The sequence below is a fragment of the Doryrhamphus excisus genome, chromosome 16 (assembly GCF_030265055.1).
Source record: "Doryrhamphus excisus isolate RoL2022-K1 chromosome 16, RoL_Dexc_1.0, whole genome shotgun sequence".
Taxonomy (NCBI): Eukaryota; Metazoa; Chordata; class Actinopteri; order Syngnathiformes; family Syngnathidae; genus Doryrhamphus; species Doryrhamphus excisus.
The window spans coordinates 12,751,649-12,771,345 of NC_080481.1; the positions used below are offsets into that span (position 1 = coordinate 12,751,649).

Here is a 19,697-nt window from a genome sequence, read left to right on the forward strand (position 1 = left end):
AAAGTCAAAATGAATAGACGACACTCTACAGTCCCAGTCATTTATCACAGCATGCAAGGACACAAATTGTATATTGCAAAGGAAGCTTTATTGCCATTGACAGACTGGAAATAACCTTTGTGGATCATTCCACAACATATTGAATTCCGATCAAGATTTAACCAGTCCAACAGCATATGACGTTATCATGGCCCTTAATAGTTTCTGTTCCTCAGGTCTGAATAGGTTTTATCTGGCAGAAAAAACACATTCACTTTCAATATATAGACTCTCAGGTATTTGTGTGTTCTCCCTTTAGAAATCAGTCATGGCATATTTCCTAGTGAACAGTACAACACATCCATAAAGCCTCAGGCATGGCTTGTACACAGATACACTCACAGATACACTTGGAAAACAATTACACACACGGCTTGCAGAACAGATTTTCTATCATGGCAGATCGAGGTGCAAAGTTCTTTTTTACAGATGATTTGGCTGTTATTTCAGTTGCACCACTATGTAGCCTAAAAAGCCACAAGACAAGAAACAGCCGATTGTGACTCTGGTTGACTATATGGTTGATGATAGCTATTAGAATCAATTTCAAGGAAGAGCTGATTTCAAATCAGATATGTCACAATAGAAAATAAAATATTGCACTTTTCCATCTATTCACAGGAGGAGTGTGTTATCTTTGTGTGTTCAGTCTATGAACAGCAGTAACAGGTCCAAGCTCAAACTCAGAGCACTTGTATGGTTGTCATGACAACACCACCACCACTGATATCCAGTGCATGGTCACAGAAGGACATTTTGTGGCAGATTTGACTTAATACATAAGAGGACACGAATAGAGAACTGCACTTTTGAACATTTCTTTTGCCCATCTTTCACAATCCTTATGTGAAACATGAACACGTATGTCTTTCCCTATATTTATCTGCATTATAACACAAGAAAACAAGTTAATATAAGCTTGCTAGCAACGGACGTGATGGGAATACCTCACAAAACAACAAAAAAAACTGTTCAATTTACACAACTGACTTGTATATTAACCAAGCTACAGTAATTATATTATTTTAGCACCTAACAATCTGGTGGATTAACATGATGCGTCGCTAATCGCTAATCTCAATGTCATTCGCAGATGGAAGAGTGGATACCGAGCTCTCAATTTCGCTACAAAGACTCAACAAGATGCTCGTTTGCCGTCAGCATTTTTTAACCCGAGGACTGGAGCATACGTCATGTGCTGGAAGACACAGCCATCCCAAGGAGAGCGGACATTGTAAGTGTTGCCGCTGTATCTATGCTGCTGTTGTTGACGGAACTAGCATAAGTATGTGTAGCAATGCGCCGAGGAAAGTGTTTTAAATCATGAAAATACAGCAAGATACTGCAACTATTATACGTTATCATCAGTGTACGTGTTCATGCATGATCACAGCATGGATATAAAATGATGCAATGTTGACAACATTGTTAGCAAGCTCATATAAACTCATTTTCCCGTGTTATGATGCACAGAAAAAGTGGAAAATTCCCCAAAAAGTGCAATTCCCCTTTAACGCAGCATTATGATTTGTCACAGATTAAACTATTATCTTGAGCGTAGGATTGCTGCTATTTTTACAACAAATATTCATTTCAATATTGGAATCTTTGGTTCAAAATCATACAGATTTATATATATATATATATGTATTTATATATATATATATGTGTGTGTGTGTGCAGTGACACTCAAAGATGAATAAAGTATCTATCCATATAGCATCTTAAACTAAATGAAGGCAGTAGCAGATCACCGTGTTAATAGTGAATACATGTAAGCATTGCCACATTTACAATGCATGAATCACAAGGAACACATCTCGGATAAAACAGTAATGTTACATCCCTCTTCTCTGGTTTGTATCAATCATGCAAAACAAAAATAAATATATATTATATGTATGAAAATAATCACCACAGCCATACACACCCAAGTATTGTATACATATTAAGAACTAACTTCCACTGTTTGAACCCTATTGAAAGACACACAGCCAAGTATAAAACCGATAAGGGTTAAATGAAAGGCTCACAGCTGGTAAGCACACAGCGGCACTGAACGCATTGTAGGCACAGTCTGCTTCTTACATCATCCACGGCAGCCCCAAAGAAAATCCACAGCTACTGAAACACAGGTGACCGATACAAGCACACTAATCAACAAGTAGACAGTACATTTGGACTCTGCATAGAGTTAAAAAACACAGTCCAGGGCGCCACTCAGCTGCTGTGAGCTGAGGGCCCGGTCACCCAGTTGTGATCCAAGCTATCAGCATCCTCACACTTGTGTTCAGCTCAGAGTACGCCACGGATTCTCCTCCTTGGCTGGTTCAGTTAGCCTGGACTGCTTTCGGACCCACGGCCACGCCATTGCAATCGAGGATGTACTGAAGACAACCTTGAGGTGGGCGGCCAGCACCGTTCTTCATGGTCTCACCTATAATTTCTCCTTTCGGACTCACACCCTGAAAAAAAAATTCAAGTATGAGATTATATTTCCATAAATCAATTTTCTAAATGTATTGCAATAGATGTGCAACGGATAGAGTTAGGACTAAATAAGCTTTTAAACCATTAACATTATCCTGTTCAGTGCCGCTGGAGTCTATATTAGCTGACTTTGGGTGAAAGGAAGACTACAATCATTCATTCATTCATTGATTTTCTCCCGCTTTTCCCTCACGAGGGTCGCGGGGGTGCTGGAGCCTATCCCAGCTGTCTTTGGGCGAGAGGCGGGGTACACCCTGGACTGGTCGCCAGCCAATCACAGGGCACATATAGACAAACAACCATTCCCACTCACATTCATACCTATGGACAATTTGGAGTCACCAATTAACCTAGCATGTTTTTGGAATGTGGGAGGAAAACATGCAAACTCCACACAGAGATGGCTGAGGGTGGAATTGAACCCTGGTCTCTTAGCTGTGAGGTCTGCGCGCTAACCACTCGCCCATTCCACAATCAATTTCTGCAAATGTGTGTGCTTCTCTACCTGGGATGGCTGCACTGTCATGGGTTTCTGGGGAGCGTTTGCATCCTTCTCCGCTATCTGGTTCATTTTAGCCAGCACCATGTCAGAGATGAGCTGCCTGTCCTCGGCCTGGTGCTCCCCCACCAGAGGCATGGATGAGCCCACCACCTGCATCACATTCAATACAATTCATACAACATCAAGTTGGGCTAAAAACATCTACTATATTACATGTAGCTCTAACTGAGCTACATTCTCTGAACAAAACGGCACTGAGAGACAGACGTCGATTTTGCTCATCTTGTTCCACAATTTAGCCCCTTGCCTCCCTTTGCACAAATGTAGGATTCAGACAAGTGGCTGAGCTGAGTTTAATCAATACAAAACAAGAATATCAAGGCTTAATTGGTTGCACAAAGACCAACTCAGGATCACCCAGTTCAATAGACACCGCCATCGATCACCAAGTCACCATGGTGACAAAAGCAGCTTACTTTGGCGTACGCTGATGATAACATATACTTATGCTAGTTCCGTCAACAACAGCAGCATAGATACATACATGGGATGGCTGTGTCTTCCAGCACATGACGTGTGCTCCAGTCCTCAGGTAAAAAAAATGCAAACACGCATCTTGGTGAGTATTTGTCATGAAATTGAGAGCTAGGTATCCACTCTTTGGTCTGTGAATGACGCTGAGACGAGCAGTTAGCGAGGCACTGCATTTGTCGGCCAGATGAAAATAGTTGTTCATGTTAGCTGCTATAATAATAATATCACTGTAGCTTTGTCAATATACTAATTAGTTACGTAAATGGCACACTGTTATATATATATATATATATTATTACTGTTATTGTGTTATTTTTTTTAGAAGGTTTTAGCGTCAACATAGGTATTTACCATGACGTCCATTATTAGCTAGATCATATTAATGCACAGAAAATGGAAAGAAATATGTGTTCATGTTTCACATCAGGATTGTGAATGATGGGCAAAATTCCCCCAAAAAGTGCTGTTCCTCTTTAAGCTGTGAGATGTCAGTTCTTTGTTTTGACGCCTGCATGTCACACTCACATAGACGTCATTCCTCTGCTTTGTGGATTACTTGTTCTTAGTGTGTTCCTTTGTTCTGGGGTACACACCTTTACAAGGGCGTAACTTTGGCTTTACCATTGTGGGGGTTGAAATCTTTGCCTGTTTATTTTTTATTTACTCATCTATTTTTTTAAAGGAGTTATTTGGTGTGCCTTTATTAGAAATACACAGTGATACTTTTACTGTGATAAACCTGGCATTGTTGCAGCTGTGTACTTAACTATTTATGCCACAATGACACAATAGTTCATTCCTATTGTGTTTAAACACAAAATAGCAAAACTGTGGCAGCTTCCACTCCAGTGATTTTGTGTTTGTGTCAACTATCTATGAAAAAAAAATCAAGAACTTTAGATTAATCCTTCAATTGCTGCACCTCCACTTTCAACTGCCTCTGCCTCAGTTCTGACGACTTATACTGATCCTGAATCCTATAGGGATAATTAAAATACTTGCAGTCTTACAACTGTACATGTTTGTGCGTTTTTAACCACAGCTTGCAATAGTTCAGAAATAGCAATCACTGATTGCTATTCCCAAGATGTGCTGTTCGATTTGAGCCTCTTACCTCTGTGATGTAATCTCTTCCATCCTTTCCATGGATGGCCTTGACTGCACAAATATCCAGACCCCCGAAAATCTCTGAGCAAGTGTCAACCCAAAGCTTATATCTGAAAAAAATCCAGGAAGACAAGCTTTAGACCAGGGCTGTAATCCATCCAGCTACATTTGATCTTAATTCTTTTCATCTTTTTACTACAATGGTTGGCTGTGTGTTTTAAGTGTAGACTTCATGTGTCGACTCTCACTTGTCAGTCATTGCCACCTGTTCCAGCATCGCCGACCCGGTGTTGGTCTTCCAGTTGCCGGATATAGATGTTCTCCTGGGTTGGGATGAGCCAAATATTACACAACTCCCGTCCTTATCGCTTTATTTGACTGATTAGAATGTAATGACACTTACATGTAAGCTTTGTAGTCAGCGCCAATCTTCTGGATTCTGATATCATATTTAGATTCAACGAGAGGCTCAGTAGTGGTGTATGTTTGGGTGAGAGCCACAACACTGGCAATGTCCTGGAACTTACTGTGATTATCAACCTTCACCTGGAAAGCACACAAGCACAACCCAGCGATGACAAACACTGCTGGTTAAATTCTCAGTCTTTCAAACAAGTGTAACTGCCAAACCTTTCCAATACCGGAGTGGGCGTGACCAATCTTGATAACCACAGGGAAAGACGGCATGCTGGCCTATAAGATATGAAGATTTAAGTCTTGTATCCTTTGAAAATACACAGCAATCATGAAATAGACATGTTGACACTAGGAAAACTTGGTGTTCTCACCATCTCCTTATAGTTTGGGTAAAAAGTCTGTTCAATCAGCGGGAACTTGTCAGCCCCCAGCTTCCTCTGGGTGTTGATGAGTTGGGCAAACTAGACACATAGAAATATATCATTATTTGCATTTCTTTAATTGTCCCTCTGTCCAAAAACAAGTTAATTAGAGACTCTAAATCAGCGGTCTTGAACTTGTGACCGCATTTTGCGGTTGCCAAATCAAAGTTGGCCCATTCACTTTGGGGAGATGGTCAGAGGCGCTTTTAGCGACTCTTTAAGATGAACAATAGACAAAACACACATAGGGAAACTACTACTAATGTGTGAAATAAACAAGAGCAACTTTGTTAACTATGAACATGTCAAACAAGTTTTGCAAAGAGTGCTTAGAAACCAGAAGCAGGGATTCCCGGTTCCCAACATGTCTTTTAGCACTTTTTGGGAAATAGTTGCTCATGGCACATGCTCAGAGTTAAAGTAGATGTTGTTTATTACTTACGTCATACTTTTATAGTTATTTTTTGCCCTACTATAACTCAATAACTGGGCCCCAGTTAAAATTTAATTGTTTGAGACCCCTGCTCTAAATGTGAATGGTTGTTTGTCTACACAATCATAATGAGGGCCTCACCGCCCAGGGCTTGTCACACAGGTTGTAGATGGAATCCAATGAATTGATGCTTGGGACGCCTCCATACTGCAGACCGATTATAAGGTTGCGAAAATCTTCGTTTTGGGTCATACTGAAGGCATGTTGTCGAATCAACACAAAGTCTGGTTTGAATGACCTAGAAAACAAAGCAAGAAAAAAAAATGGCTCCATATTTAGATACACAGAAGTGTGCGTTGTGCGTACGTGTGTGTTTGTCCTACCTGACAACCTTGGTGCCATTTCTGTAAACCTGCATGGTGACATTGCAAGTCCCGCTGGCTTGAGCCATGATGTTGATCTCACTGAACTCCGCCTAGAGAGTTCATGGTTACGTTATCACATGAGGATAGATATGGTTTCTATTTTTTTTTCATGTAAAAGCTCTTTAATTGGATAACTCCACTCACCTGTTCGACTTTGATGTCATAATCGCCATATATTTTCTTCCCACGGAATAACTTTACCCTGGATAGAAACAAATGGAGTATTGTTACTTCTCATAAAAGAAAACAATAAAACCATAGTGCCCTTTACCAAGTAATTATATATATATACTGTATGTCAAATTACAACTGACAAATATTCCACTCATTAAAACATCATATTTAAATCTAAGGTTGGCCATATTGGATTTCCTTGCTTCCAGGACTGCCATTTACTTTTACAGGCTGACAGGGGTAAAGTTAATAAGGCTATTAGATATTGCACTGTTGCACTCAACATCTAATGCCTTACGCCTAATTGGCTTCAATGATTTTTTAACATGTAAAAACATTCCCAAAAGAGCACACAACCATTTATTTTTGCATAATAGTGTTTTATTCAGAATATTTAGAATCTAATTTCCCTCGAGCTGAAGTGGAAGACACAAAGATATTGTGAGAAAATAAAAAAGATGAACTTTGTATGAGCTTTGCCCACAGCATTAAACAGCAATATTAGGGCCCACACTAGTGCTAACGTCTTGTTTTCCCAGGATATGTCCGTTTTTTTTGACTCACATTTTTATTGGGCGCGAGTGATAAATAACCTGCCATGGAGCCAAAGAAAGTTGCAAGTGCCGGTAATTTGAAACATCACATGGTTCAATCTTGCTAGGACGTTTGGGAAGTCTGCATCAACAATAAGTTCCATCCATTCATCAGTTATAATTATTTTGCATGGAAAACTACAATTATTCTTTATATAACCATCCATCCATTTTCTATGCCGCTTATCCTCATTACAGACAGAACATGCAAATTCCACACAAAGACGCCCAAGCAGAGATTCGAACCCAGATCTTCCCGATCTCCTATGTGACCAACATGCTAACCCACTCAACCACCGTGCGACCCTCTTGGATTATTTGGATTTACACTGAAAATATTCTTCGTTTTTTGTTGATCCTTTTGGAACGAGTTAACAATGAAAACCGAGTTCTACGTGTTGTGGATTACTATGTAACCCAGGAGACTTTTCCCACAGGATAAAGATTAGAAATGACCAGTGTTTGAACCACACTTCCCAGAGAAAAGACAACTGCTCAAACCACACACAGTTTGTTAGTTTTCGCAGTGTGTGTTATTTTGGCCTTTTTCCACAGCTTCTGAGCTGTTCTTGCAACAGACACTCGCCTGGTAATGAACATTTAATCAAACCAGAGAGGACGCCAAGGAAAACATGTATCCTTCATGTTCTCTTGCGGCTATGGAGGAGATTTTCTTCAAAGGATTTTAAATACAAAGACAGCATTGATAAGCAGCCTATCTATAGGATACTGCAAAAACGTTCAGGGAGTGCTTGCTTCCTGTCATGTACTCTGCACTCCCTGCTTATTTACCAAGACTAATAATTTATTTAGAGACTAATTGCAGTGTGAGGATGTGTTTGTGGTGGGATACGCCTCCAAATAAGAATCAGTGTGCGTAAATAAGAAGGCACTGTCACATCAAATGGATAAGAGAGTTGGAAAAACACACACTTTAGAAATGTGAAGCCTGTCATTTCAATTCGCAGTGGGAGTACTTCTGTTCTGTACCTCATACAGCGATTCCATATATGCATGCAAAAACATCACCCAAGTGAATTAACATTCACCACATCACATCATCTTTCGACCAAGGTTTCCTGTTCTCCTCACAGTGACAGATATCCAAAAGCCATAAAGCATTTATATACCCACAATACTTCCCTACATGCCGCATATGCTGCATTTTCTCGTGACTGATGCCTTTGCGTGCACGCTAGGGGGCCGTGGGAGCATGATAGCAGATGTTTACTTGCATTATTTATTTGTTGGGGGAATCAATATGACTTTGCTTCACCTTAATTAAAGGTTAGATAATACATAAGAGTAGTGTGTGATAATTCCAAGAGTAATTGGGATAATCAAGTGTAAGTCTGACTGGTGAGATAATAACGTTACAGTATGCAACTTCATTAAAACTATCAGGCTGGAATGTCAAAGTCGTGCCAAATTACACACACTGTGAAACTGTTTTTAAACTGTCATGATTGACAGGAGAGCTTGCTAAGCAGGAACTTTCACTGAATTTTAAAATATCGTCACTTAGCCTAATTAACAAGCACACATAGACGTGTGTGTTGGCAGGATGAGATATAATGATATATCTCATATATAATATCCTTCCGTGAATGCAGCAGACATGTTAGTATGTCGGCCACACAGTCAGGTGATCAGGAAGGCCAAGGTTTGATTCTCTGCTTGGGCATCTCTGTGTGGAGTTTGCATGTTCTTCCCTTACGTCCATTTTCCTCTAACATTTTAATCTCGTAAGATCTTGTGACAACCCTACCCAAAGTGACCAATTATTTATGATGTGTGGTTTCTTTTCCTTTCATTATATAGGGTATAATGTAAAAAGTACATTTTGGCAATCATTTTTATGTTAAGTGAGAACCATCTGCTCCTCCCACCACAAGAGCAATTTATAGCACAGTCTTCCTGGAACCCAACAAACCTCCATGGATGACTTGCAGAATCATCAGAGCTGAGTGGTTTTATGCTTTATCAAATACAATGTCTTGTATTTTTTTATGAATTGCTAATTTTGGAATAACAAAGAGAGACAACCATTCATTGTAGCATTCACTTCATAACTGAATGGACACCCATACCGCCTGCAGTGAAGTCAGGCATCAATTACAACACCTTCAGCGACATGATAGGATATATCCTATCAGGATATATATATATATATATATATATATATATATATATATATATATATATATATATATATATATACATATATACATATATACATATATATACATACATATATACATATATACATATACTACATATATATATAGGATATATCCTGTATATTACTTGTACTGAATATTGAATCCACAACTGGACTATTTTTCCAGTGGCATGACCATAGCTGAGCCTGTGTCAGCTCAATGTGCATGCACAAATTGTGTTGCAGACATCCAGTCATCTATTTTCTATGCCACTTATCCTCATTAGAGTCGCGGAGGTATGCTGGAGCCTATCCCAGCTGAAAATGGAGGCATGAAAAGGCACATTTGGCCGTTTGTTTGAAACAAACAATTATGATTTGGGCTGCATTGATTAGTATTGTATGCATCATGTATACATCAGTTATTGATTGATCACATTGATGTGCACAATAAACAAGGGATTACTGTATAAACAGTACATATGTGTAAAAGTAATTATTTATTTATTGGGGTTAATTGACTACAGACCCGACTGTGATAAGTGCATTTCAAGAATGTAGGATTCCTGGGGTTTAACATATATTAGAGCCCTCTAGACTTGAAATAACACCCCTATAGTCACCTTATAACCCATATAACCAAATATAGTAGACATTATCACAGAAAATAGGCAATTTAAGACATAAATAAGACTTGTGTTAATGTGTGTTGCAATACATAAATGTGGGGGATAGGAAGTGATGTTAGGGGTTCAGAATCTGTATCCTGTGTTGTTATTATGATTATTGTGTAATTAAAGGGATAGTATAGTTTGTATTATTTGACATGAATTGTATGACATCCCTATCAGCATACTTTATCTACTTTTGTATTGGAAGATTGAAGGTTCTGGTCGATCGTGCCGCTGGATGTGATTTCACTCTGAACGGGTCTCATCTTGCAGCGGCACGATGACATACAGCACCGCACAAGGGTGCCAGCATGTGCAGGACAGAAGGCACTCAGCAAAAGTAATAAAATAGATTCGATCATCCTAGTACTTGCCAAGAGCTATATGTTTTGTGCTTTTAATCTTGCGTCTTTATGACCAGAATACAAAGTACTGCTAAGATGTCGCAGCATCGCTGAACAAGCCTCAATCAGATCATTGTTGGCCAACCTTGTGCATTCATTACAGTAATATACCTAATACTCTTATAAGACATAAAAATATCATATTTTATAGCACCAGAGAAACGGGGCATGAGAGAAACCATATTGTGCAACAACAGGGTGAAAGGTCTCACAAACAGAGACAGCAATGATGAATCGGGTGACCTGACATGAACAACTCCCCATGCAAAGATGGTGAGCGGCCATGAAAAATAGATGTAGTACTCAGTGAAAGGAAGTTGCTGAATGGAGTACAATTGGTGATCTCCCAAGTGTGTATCGCATAGGGATAAACAAACCTACAAAGATGTATTGCATGATATACTGTATAGAATATTAAATAAAATTCACAATTATGTTCATGTATTTCATCATTAGAGTAGAGTAATACCTCGTTCATCGCTGCTAATTGGTTGGATTGGTAGGATTTTTTATTTCTAAATGAAGTTAGAGTAGTTGGAGCATAGAAAACCTGTTTGTGACTTTCTACATATGGTTTAAAACATTATTAGAGCCCCATAGACATGAAATAACACCCCTATAGTCATCTTTACACTTGTATCCAACATAATATACATAACAAGAGTAAATAATGATTGTGCTTGTTTAGGTTAGTAAGAGTGAAGCCGCGAAATTCAAACTGCCAAGCGACTAGGGACAACTGCAGGCAATAACATGTTAACGGACATTCATCCCAACTGTCTCACTTTTTAGCTGCAGCACCCGGGAACGTGCGCTATGTTGTGTCCACTGCGAAACAACAGCCATGCTTTCCCACTCACAGCAAACATGGAGCGAGCTAATGCACAAGGTTGGCATCCCTCCTGATCTCATTAACAACGATCCAGGTTTCTACAAAGACAAATGGCCTGTCATGCGCCACTGAAACTGCTTTCCAACCAGAGTTAGGAGAGTAGATATCCTAACATTTGCAAGACTTGTTCTGTATTTATGAATTAATGAATGAATAAACTGTGTCTTGTAGGCAGAAAAAAAATTGAACAATCAGCAGCCATCTTATTGAGAGGCATAGATTTGTCTTGCAATGAATGTAGTTTATAAAATCCAAACCCTTTGGTTTACATAATGGAAAAATTGTAATTGCAGTCTGCAGGAAAAATAATCAGCTGTGCAAAAAAATGATTGGTGTGAGGTCGTATTGTATTACAATAAGGAGAGACATTCTCCCTGAGTGTCAGTAGTCCACAAGGATGACAAAACACAGCCGCATGCTGAGTGTGTAATCAACAAAGTGGTGTTTAGTATGTGAATTGTGTATGTATGTACGTGCAGAGCAGGCCACGTGATGTGCCTATAGTGCGTGGAGGGAAACCCCATTGATGATGGGGGGGGAGCACTGCAGTATTTTGTGTACTTCCAAGCACCGATGCAACCTGTGGAGCATCCATTTTAATAAAGCAAATGTTGAGTATGTTTGAGAAAATAATCACAATGATGTGTGTGATGGACTATCCTGATGCCATGTCATTAGCGGTATTGAGTATTGATCAAGTGTGTTGGCAAGAGCAAGCATCAAACCACATATGCATCTTCAGGCTGCTAGTAGAAAAGACTACTATCTACTATTTTTGGAGCAACATACCACTCTTGTTGAGGTTCGTCGATGACCAGGAGAGTCTTGAACTTCTTGGGTGTCGTGACTGAGGTTTGCTCTACTAGCCCTGCTGAAGCAGCCGTCTGCTTGACAACGTTGGTGATGGAGCTGAAGAAACCAGCTCCGGTGGATTGCGCCGGCTGAGTTTTCCTCTCCGGAGCAGGCGAAGTGGCGGGAGGTGTAGGCCCTGCTGTGGGGGACTTAGCGGGTGCGGTGGAGGCAGGTGGTGGAGGCTGAGCTGGGTCAGGCCTCTGAAGGTCTGTCATGTAGCCATTGGGCAGGTTCGAGATGAAAGTGCTGTCTGAGAGACGCCGTCGCAGATAATTCATGGCTGCAGAGCAGGACAATGGAGCAGCGGTGAGGTACGGAAAAGCTCTCTGCAGAGGACTCCCTGTTCTTAGGGCACAGCTGACAAAGGCTGATCTCTCAGCGTAAACTCCCACTGAATGTGCGCTCTTCCAGCTCGGTGGAGCATCCTCAGAGCTCCCCCTCGCCGGCCGGTGACGTGAAACCCTGCTCCAGCCAATCCCCTCACTCTGCACTCTCCTCTACCATTGTAAAGGATGCTCTCGCTATGCCTCTCCTCTCTCACTAGTGTGCTTCTATGCTACCCCTCCCCCACATTGTACTGCCTCACAGGCATCTTTTTTGAACCCCAGCTGTGGAAAATTACGGGTTTTCCACACGAAAAGTGCACGAAGCTTTAGAGAACAATCTGTCACACCTTCTCCCGGCGATGCCTCGTTTATTGCACAATGTGTGTGTGTGTGTCTGTGTATATACACGTGTCAGCCATGAAATCTAAAATGGCTGGTAATGGACAAGTGGCCAGTGCGTCAGTAGTAGTAACAAAATGAGGCACAAAAGCAGTAAATCATTTTCCCTTAATGATTTATTTATACATGTTTGTATGTACAATGTGAATATAATAAAGCAAAATAACAAAAAAACATGTTTTTAGTTAATAAATAACAATATAATAAAATAAAATAGACAAATAATATACTCTTTTTCACTGTTTTCATGACTTTTAGTTACTCATAATGAACACAGTACATATTTTTACTAATGCCCTATCCAAATTCTTACTGTTAGTATTCTTAATGTCTCTGATGATTGTGTGTGTGTGTGTGTGTGTGTCTAGTATGGAGGGTGGCAGGGAGGGGCTTTCTTTGTAATTGTTTTTCTTTTTAATTGTTTTTAATTCTGCACTTTGTGTTGCATGTCTTTGCAGGAAAAGTGCTCTACAAATAAAGTTGATTTGATTTGATGATACACGACAAAACAGGCAATTAATCTCATCTGGTAAAAGCATTCTGGACAAGATGTGACCAACGGGAGGAGAAAACTGATCAATAAAGCAGTAAATTGTAACTGTTGGAGGTAACTGTGTGAGGCCATGGAGCACGACCTCAAAAGGTTGTGGCAAACCGTCCGACACCTCAGAAAGGGGAAGCAGAGCCCGGTTTACACTGTTTACAGTGGGGACGGGGGCCTGCTGACCTTGACTGAGGATGTAGTCGGACGGTGAAAGGAATACTTTGAGACTCTTCTCAATCCCACTGACCTTCCATCGAGGAAGCAGAGTCAGGGGATACTATAATGATTTCTGTTTTGTGCTAGACTATGCTCTATTATTAGTCAACATATAGTGATATGTAGTTTCCTGGTCAATAGGTCGTAGTAATGACATTTATCTGTACTGTACAGACTGAACTTGAAACAGAAACCAGGAAAATATTTGAAAGTACTATACGTTTGTACACATTGGTAGGTCTGCAGTAAAATGAAAGCCTCTCCCGCAGAAGCACTGATTTGAGGCAAGGACCTAAGTTGTTGCTTTTTCCGAGGGGCTAATACAACATTTATATAAAGCTAAGAAGTTAATTGTCAATTCATGGCATGTTACCTAGTTCTGTTTTTTTTTTAATTTGGCCAGAGGTATCAGGGTTGAGTAAAGGAACTTGGTAACAGAGTACCCGTGAGTCCCGATTCAGTAAAAAAATAAATGCTACTTTTGAACGATTCGTTCATGACTCGCACATCCCCAGTTCAGTTCAAGCCAGAGAAAGACAGCGTTCGCAAGTTAAGCTACACATGTTATTGTTGTGCCTCGGAAACCGTACACTTTTGTAAAAGTTCCACGGACGGTTGGCGTTACTGTTGCCTGACGCAGTGGCCGTGTCACAGCTTACATGTAAGTCATCGGCCGTGTTTAAGTTTGATATGTTTGGATGAAATAGCACAAAGTTGACGACTAGCTCGTGGCTAGTTAATGCGCATGCTAAGATTAGCTAGCTAGAGTACACCCTGTACAAGCCTAACCTCCGACAGCTAATTCATATTCAGTAAGACACTATTGTCATAGTGGCAGTAAATTCACCTGCTATATTGAACCTAATGTGACAAGTGAATTTTCATCACATTAGGCAAGTGAGCTATCTGTTAGCTTAGCATGCACTCGGACATTTTACAATTTACAATACTCTGCTAACGTCAAGGGGGCAACATACACTTGTCTTAACACGCTAGTATTGTTCTAAGACTGTTTGCTGTACTAATTTATTCCTATAATGTCATATTTTTAGGACAGAAGTTTGTTGTCTTCACCGGTGTTGCCTGCTAGCGCTGATGTTAGCAGCTAGCCTGTTCGCGTAAATGCTGTTGCCTAGAATGGACCTGTTGAACCCTCAGTACCTGGACAAGATGAACAATAACATCGGGAGACTGCACTACGGAGGTGACATTCTGACTGTTTATATAAACTGTATGGGTGTGTGTGCACAGCTCTAATTTCTTCGGCTATTCACCAAGAGGCTTGTTTAGTTCTGAAAAACGCTGGGCTCAGTGGTGCCTCCAACAACCCTAAACGTCGACTGTCATCATTGAATAGAATACTAGTGCATTGGAAGACGTGAACCTACTCAATAACCGCAAGAATCAAGTCCAGCTACAATTGTTGCAGCTATTGGTGGGCATGTTGTGTTATGTTAAATGTCACTTTTAGTGGCAATGTTACAAAATGTTAAATCCCAAAGATCCGGTTTAAATGAGGGCGCTAACCAAAGTTCTTGGATGAAATGTCTGAATGTCTCCACGTTTTTTTTATGATTTAACCTTTTAATGAATTACTTATTAATTACCATTAATTACTTGCAAGGCTATTAGCAAAGCTAGTGCTTTGGTCTCTGTCGCTCAGTCTGGGGTTCTGAGTAAGCAAGTCTGAATGGCGACCGGACCATCGCACCAAAACACTGGATATGATGTCACCAAATGCAAATGAAACTCAGTGATGCAAGAAACACCCAACAGAAAGCTGACTGAAAATTCTAAAAAAAAAAGAGTTCAATTTGAGGCCAGACGTGTAAATACAGTAGTTAAACATAAATTGCTTTTTTCAACAAATTATTTTACACTACCTTCTTTCCAACAGATGAATCCAGGACACCCTCATTGCCCTCTGCTATGTCGAACATAAGCGGGCCACCTCCACTGTGCCCAAGCAAACGGAAGTATGGTGACGAACAAAAGGACCAAATGAATTGTGATGATGACCACATGACCAAAATGAGCAGATTGTTTGCAACTCATCTGTAAGTTTCTCGCAGGCAAAGACTGAATCGCAATGCCTGTAAATGAAGTTATATCACAAGGCAATATACATACATGAGGAGTTTGATGTGATATCAAAATGTCTGTGTGATATCAAAGGTTGTGTTTTTAAGGGTGTTGTTCCCTACAAGAGCTGTAGCGTTTCTTCTTGTCTTTATCAAGGGCTCGTCCCTCTTCTGGTAGCAACCGCAATGAGCACTGGAGCCTAAGCCACAGTCCTGTGGAGCACATCAGCTCTTCCTCGAACGGTCTCCATGGGAACCATGTGTATGCTTCCATTTCTGGCTATGCTGTGGACCAGCCTCTGGCTCTGACCAAAAGCAGCCTTGACACCACAGTTGGGGTCAGAGAGAGGTCCGTTGCTAATGTGGCTGTTGAACGGCAGCAGGTATGATAGACACCATGTGCTCAGTCAGCACCACACTTTTTTTTTGGACTCTAAAGAGCGAAACCTTTTCATTTTGTTTAATTAACTATTCTATTTTTTTTCCACCTATAGAATCGTCCCTCTGTCATTACTTGCGCTCCTGCAAGCAACCGCAATTGCAACCTCTCTCAATGCCACATGAATGGCTGCTCTCCAAGCCCACCCATCGATGCAAGGAAGAACAATGGTAACCTCCTCAAGTCATCATAGATGCGGCTGTAATGCTCATTGTAATAAATATATATTATTATTATTATATATCATATTATTGGATCAGCAATTTCAGTTAAATATATCATATAGTAGACAAACATGATATATGAGAAGTGAAATGACGTTTATAGGATTTACAGAAAGTGTGTAATAATTATTCAAACAAAAATACACAGCTGTATACACTTCTGGTTGCCACCTTGGCACGGCCACGTGATCGTGTCATTACTCCTCCTTTGCTGTAGCTAGCTGCAGCACGTCACCGTGGCTGGTGTGCTCAAATCTCAAATTCAAATATACACGTATAGAAAATAAGACAGGATGGTAGTTGGACTACATGTGTTGTCAGGTTTTGGACAGGCGCGATACTACACTGTGCATGCTTGATGGCACCCACAAAGGTCCAAACAATTTGTGTGTATACTCAGCTACCAGAAAAATTAAGGGGGAGCATTGGTTCTCACACACATTTACATAACCCCCCAACAAATGTTCGTATATGTATGCTTTAATCATGGCAATTTGTGATTATTCATAATTTTTTTGTCTCTACTAACACAGTTTGCGATCCTGTGATTGAGGAGCACTTCCGCCGCAGCCTGGGAAAAAACTACAAAGACGCAGACCCCGTGGCCAACTCGATGTCCAACTCCGTGTCTATCACGGGGTCTGTGGATGATCACTTTGCCAAGGCGCTAGGAGATGCCTGGATCCAGATCAAGGCCAAAGGCGGAGGTCATCAGACCCCTGAAGCGGCTCCATGAAGCTGAGGTGAACAAACTGTAACAAACACTTGTGGGAGGTGAATATTGTTTCCTGCCAAGTATCAAATCACTGCAGCCAAGAACAATACAAGACGTGGTTGTTGCCTTATGGACTCTTAAGGTCTGCCTTTTATCTCGTCATTTGCCTTACAACAAAACCTTAGCTTGCAACATATGTCCTTGAGTGAGAAAACAGAATGATTGCTCCACACAGTGTTAGCTGTACAATCATAGACGGATTATGTTTTTTTCCACTGCTAATCCGAAAACCAGAACAAATAAGAAATAATCAATGTTTACCTGTCTTGATCGCCAAAGAAAGTTATCCCTTCCATTTCCATCAGTATGCAAGCCATACATCTTTCTTTTGTGGCTAAATGCCTTCCATTTATATTGTTTAATTCTTAAACCACTTTATATCTTCTGTACGACTTGAAAATATCTGTCCCCTTTCCTCTGTAGTATTACAGTTCTACCTGTTCTTAAAAATACATACATAATTTTCAGAAATTGTGATTCAGTTGAGACTTGTCCCTCTCGCTTTCCAAGGACACTAGAACAATCCCCCCTGAACTGGATTCACTCCACTGTTGACTAAATAATTTTAGTTAACTGCCTACGTGAGCTATATGTTGTCAAGTTCCAGCCTTAATAGATATCCTTTAACTCAAAAAGCTTGTTTCAAATAGCTGGATTCTATCACAAACCTTGCTCTACACTAAATATTTACTCAGAATTTATTTTTATCTAACAATGTAGAAAATACTCACTGCTGGTACAGTTCTACTCTATATTTTTTGTACCTGGTTCCCATGATGGCATGGAGGTGCGCATCTTGGCATCCTCTTCAAAGCACAGCCTCTGGAAAGGTTGTCCAAAGGCAGTTTGCTAGGCAACATCGGTATGGATGCTACACCTTCACACATGACTGAAAGCGACTAAATCGGACCCTTTGTTGACATCGAAGATAACCCTTAGGTTTCTTTTGGGCTTTTGGAGAAGTGAGTTTTGACTTCATTATGAAGCCAATCTCCATTGTCTACAAGATGAAGTGAGGTGTTCTGTTTTCAACTAAGACCTTATTGCAGTTGCAATATGTGTGTGTGTGGTGTGTAACTCACCATGTTGGATCTTCACCCCCTTCACTTAGTAGCAGATACTGTTGAGTGCAACTAAAAGTGAGTCTGCATGTTACACAGAGTAAAGGTATGGTTCACATGTTTTTTTTTTGTCTGCCTTAATCATAATAGCATAATGTTTGCCAACACTGATTGATAGGGAGTGTAAATTCCATAGATAAAAAGTATATATCGTGTACTGTATGTTCAGTGACTCCCCTTACATTTATATTAATAATCCACATTTTTTGAGCTGTTACACGCTTTCTTGTCTTTATATTTTATTGTATTCATACATGACCATCATTGCGCCGCGCGGAATGATCATATGTATTATGTTTCTATTGCGAGTAGTGTACTCCTTTTGTAGCATGGACATTGCCTATCTTCTTACCATGCATTTCATTTTTGTATTCGTTGATTATTTTTCCCACAGTAGTGACATGATGAACGTGCAGGAACACATCTGTCTTTTGCTCAAGAACCTCAGCAAAGTGTCCTACATCTGTGATACCGGTTGAGCGCGTCGAGGCTTTTTGTGCGTACCAGGGTGGGATAGAGGGAGACAAACAACTTGTTTGACACAAGCTGATTTTTCAGTCATATGTTTTGTGGTATCAGCCCATTGTTATTTAATTTCTTTATGTAGACAGATTGTATAGCAAAGACTCCTTGCAGAAAATACCTGCATGTGTCAACCACATACAGGGGGAAAATATGTATTTGTACACTTGGGTCCATATTTCTCTGGAAGAAAATGCCACTGTTTTATAATTGTCTTCCAAATAAACACAGAAAAGCCGACCTTATGTGTGTTTCTTCCTATGTCAAACACGCATATTAATGTGACGGTGTTGTGCTCATTGTACCTCATCTTCAAGGGTGACTATTTTTATTTTTGCCTGTGCTGGAGACCTGGCTTTTGCTCTTGGTTGTGCAACAGCACAACAAATTATGAATCCATCAGGGATTGGATGCCTTGATGTATTTTTGTCTGTTCAGCCGATAAACACACTGGTTGCTCTGAGTAAAGCACTTGTTGAACACAGCAATCAGACTCATTTGTGGCACTGATTAGGTCGTTCAGGGCTATTGTGGACTGGTTGGTACAATCGACTGTTGATGATTTGAGTGTGGAACACATGCATTATATGACCTGTTTTACAAAATTGTTCTATTCTGTGTATATTATGAAATTGGTGGTAGTAGGTGCATCTGCTTACTAAAATGATTTGTAGTCAGTCATATTGATGTGGTGCACACAGTTTACATTATATTGATGAAGTACTTTGGAAAGCCAATAACAATAGTTACATTTTATGTCACACTTGTTAATTAGCGAAGGAAGTGCCTTGAACATCTTTTCTTTTGGTTCTAGTGCACACAACGGCTGCAAAACAAGAAGCTAGGCTATAGTTAAGTGGCCAAATTATGCCACAATAATAATATTTGAAGTTTGTATTTGGAACTTAAAATAATGTAGTGTCCAAATCATGAT

The 19,697-nt window shown here is 40.2% G+C and overlaps 2 protein-coding genes across 2 annotated transcripts; one reads left to right on the top strand and one right to left on the bottom strand.

The window, feature by feature from the left end:
* Positions 1-56: 56 nt before the first annotated feature.
* Positions 57-12,562, bottom strand: syn2a (synapsin IIa). Its single transcript, XM_058052252.1, has 11 exons — positions 12,054-12,562; positions 6,514-6,571; positions 6,328-6,419; positions 6,086-6,242; positions 5,461-5,550; positions 5,303-5,365; positions 5,076-5,218; positions 4,921-4,995; positions 4,680-4,782; positions 3,035-3,181; positions 57-2,504 (listed from the first exon to the last, which is right to left on the bottom strand). Exons 1-11 carry the CDS (start codon positions 12,392-12,394, stop codon positions 2,370-2,372), a joined length of 1,404 nt encoding a protein of 467 aa, XP_057908235.1. The 5' UTR covers positions 12,395-12,562; the 3' UTR covers positions 57-2,369.
* Positions 12,563-14,094: 1,532 nt separating this feature from the next.
* Positions 14,095-19,003, top strand: vgll4a (vestigial-like family member 4a). Its single transcript, XM_058052305.1, has 6 exons — positions 14,095-14,262; positions 14,654-14,805; positions 15,499-15,658; positions 15,840-16,065; positions 16,177-16,291; positions 16,879-19,003. The coding sequence occupies exons 2-6, from the start codon at positions 14,724-14,726 to the stop codon at positions 17,079-17,081; spliced, it is 786 nt and encodes a 261-aa protein (XP_057908288.1). The 5' UTR covers positions 14,095-14,262; positions 14,654-14,723; the 3' UTR covers positions 17,082-19,003.
* Positions 19,004-19,697: the final 694 nt, after the last annotated feature.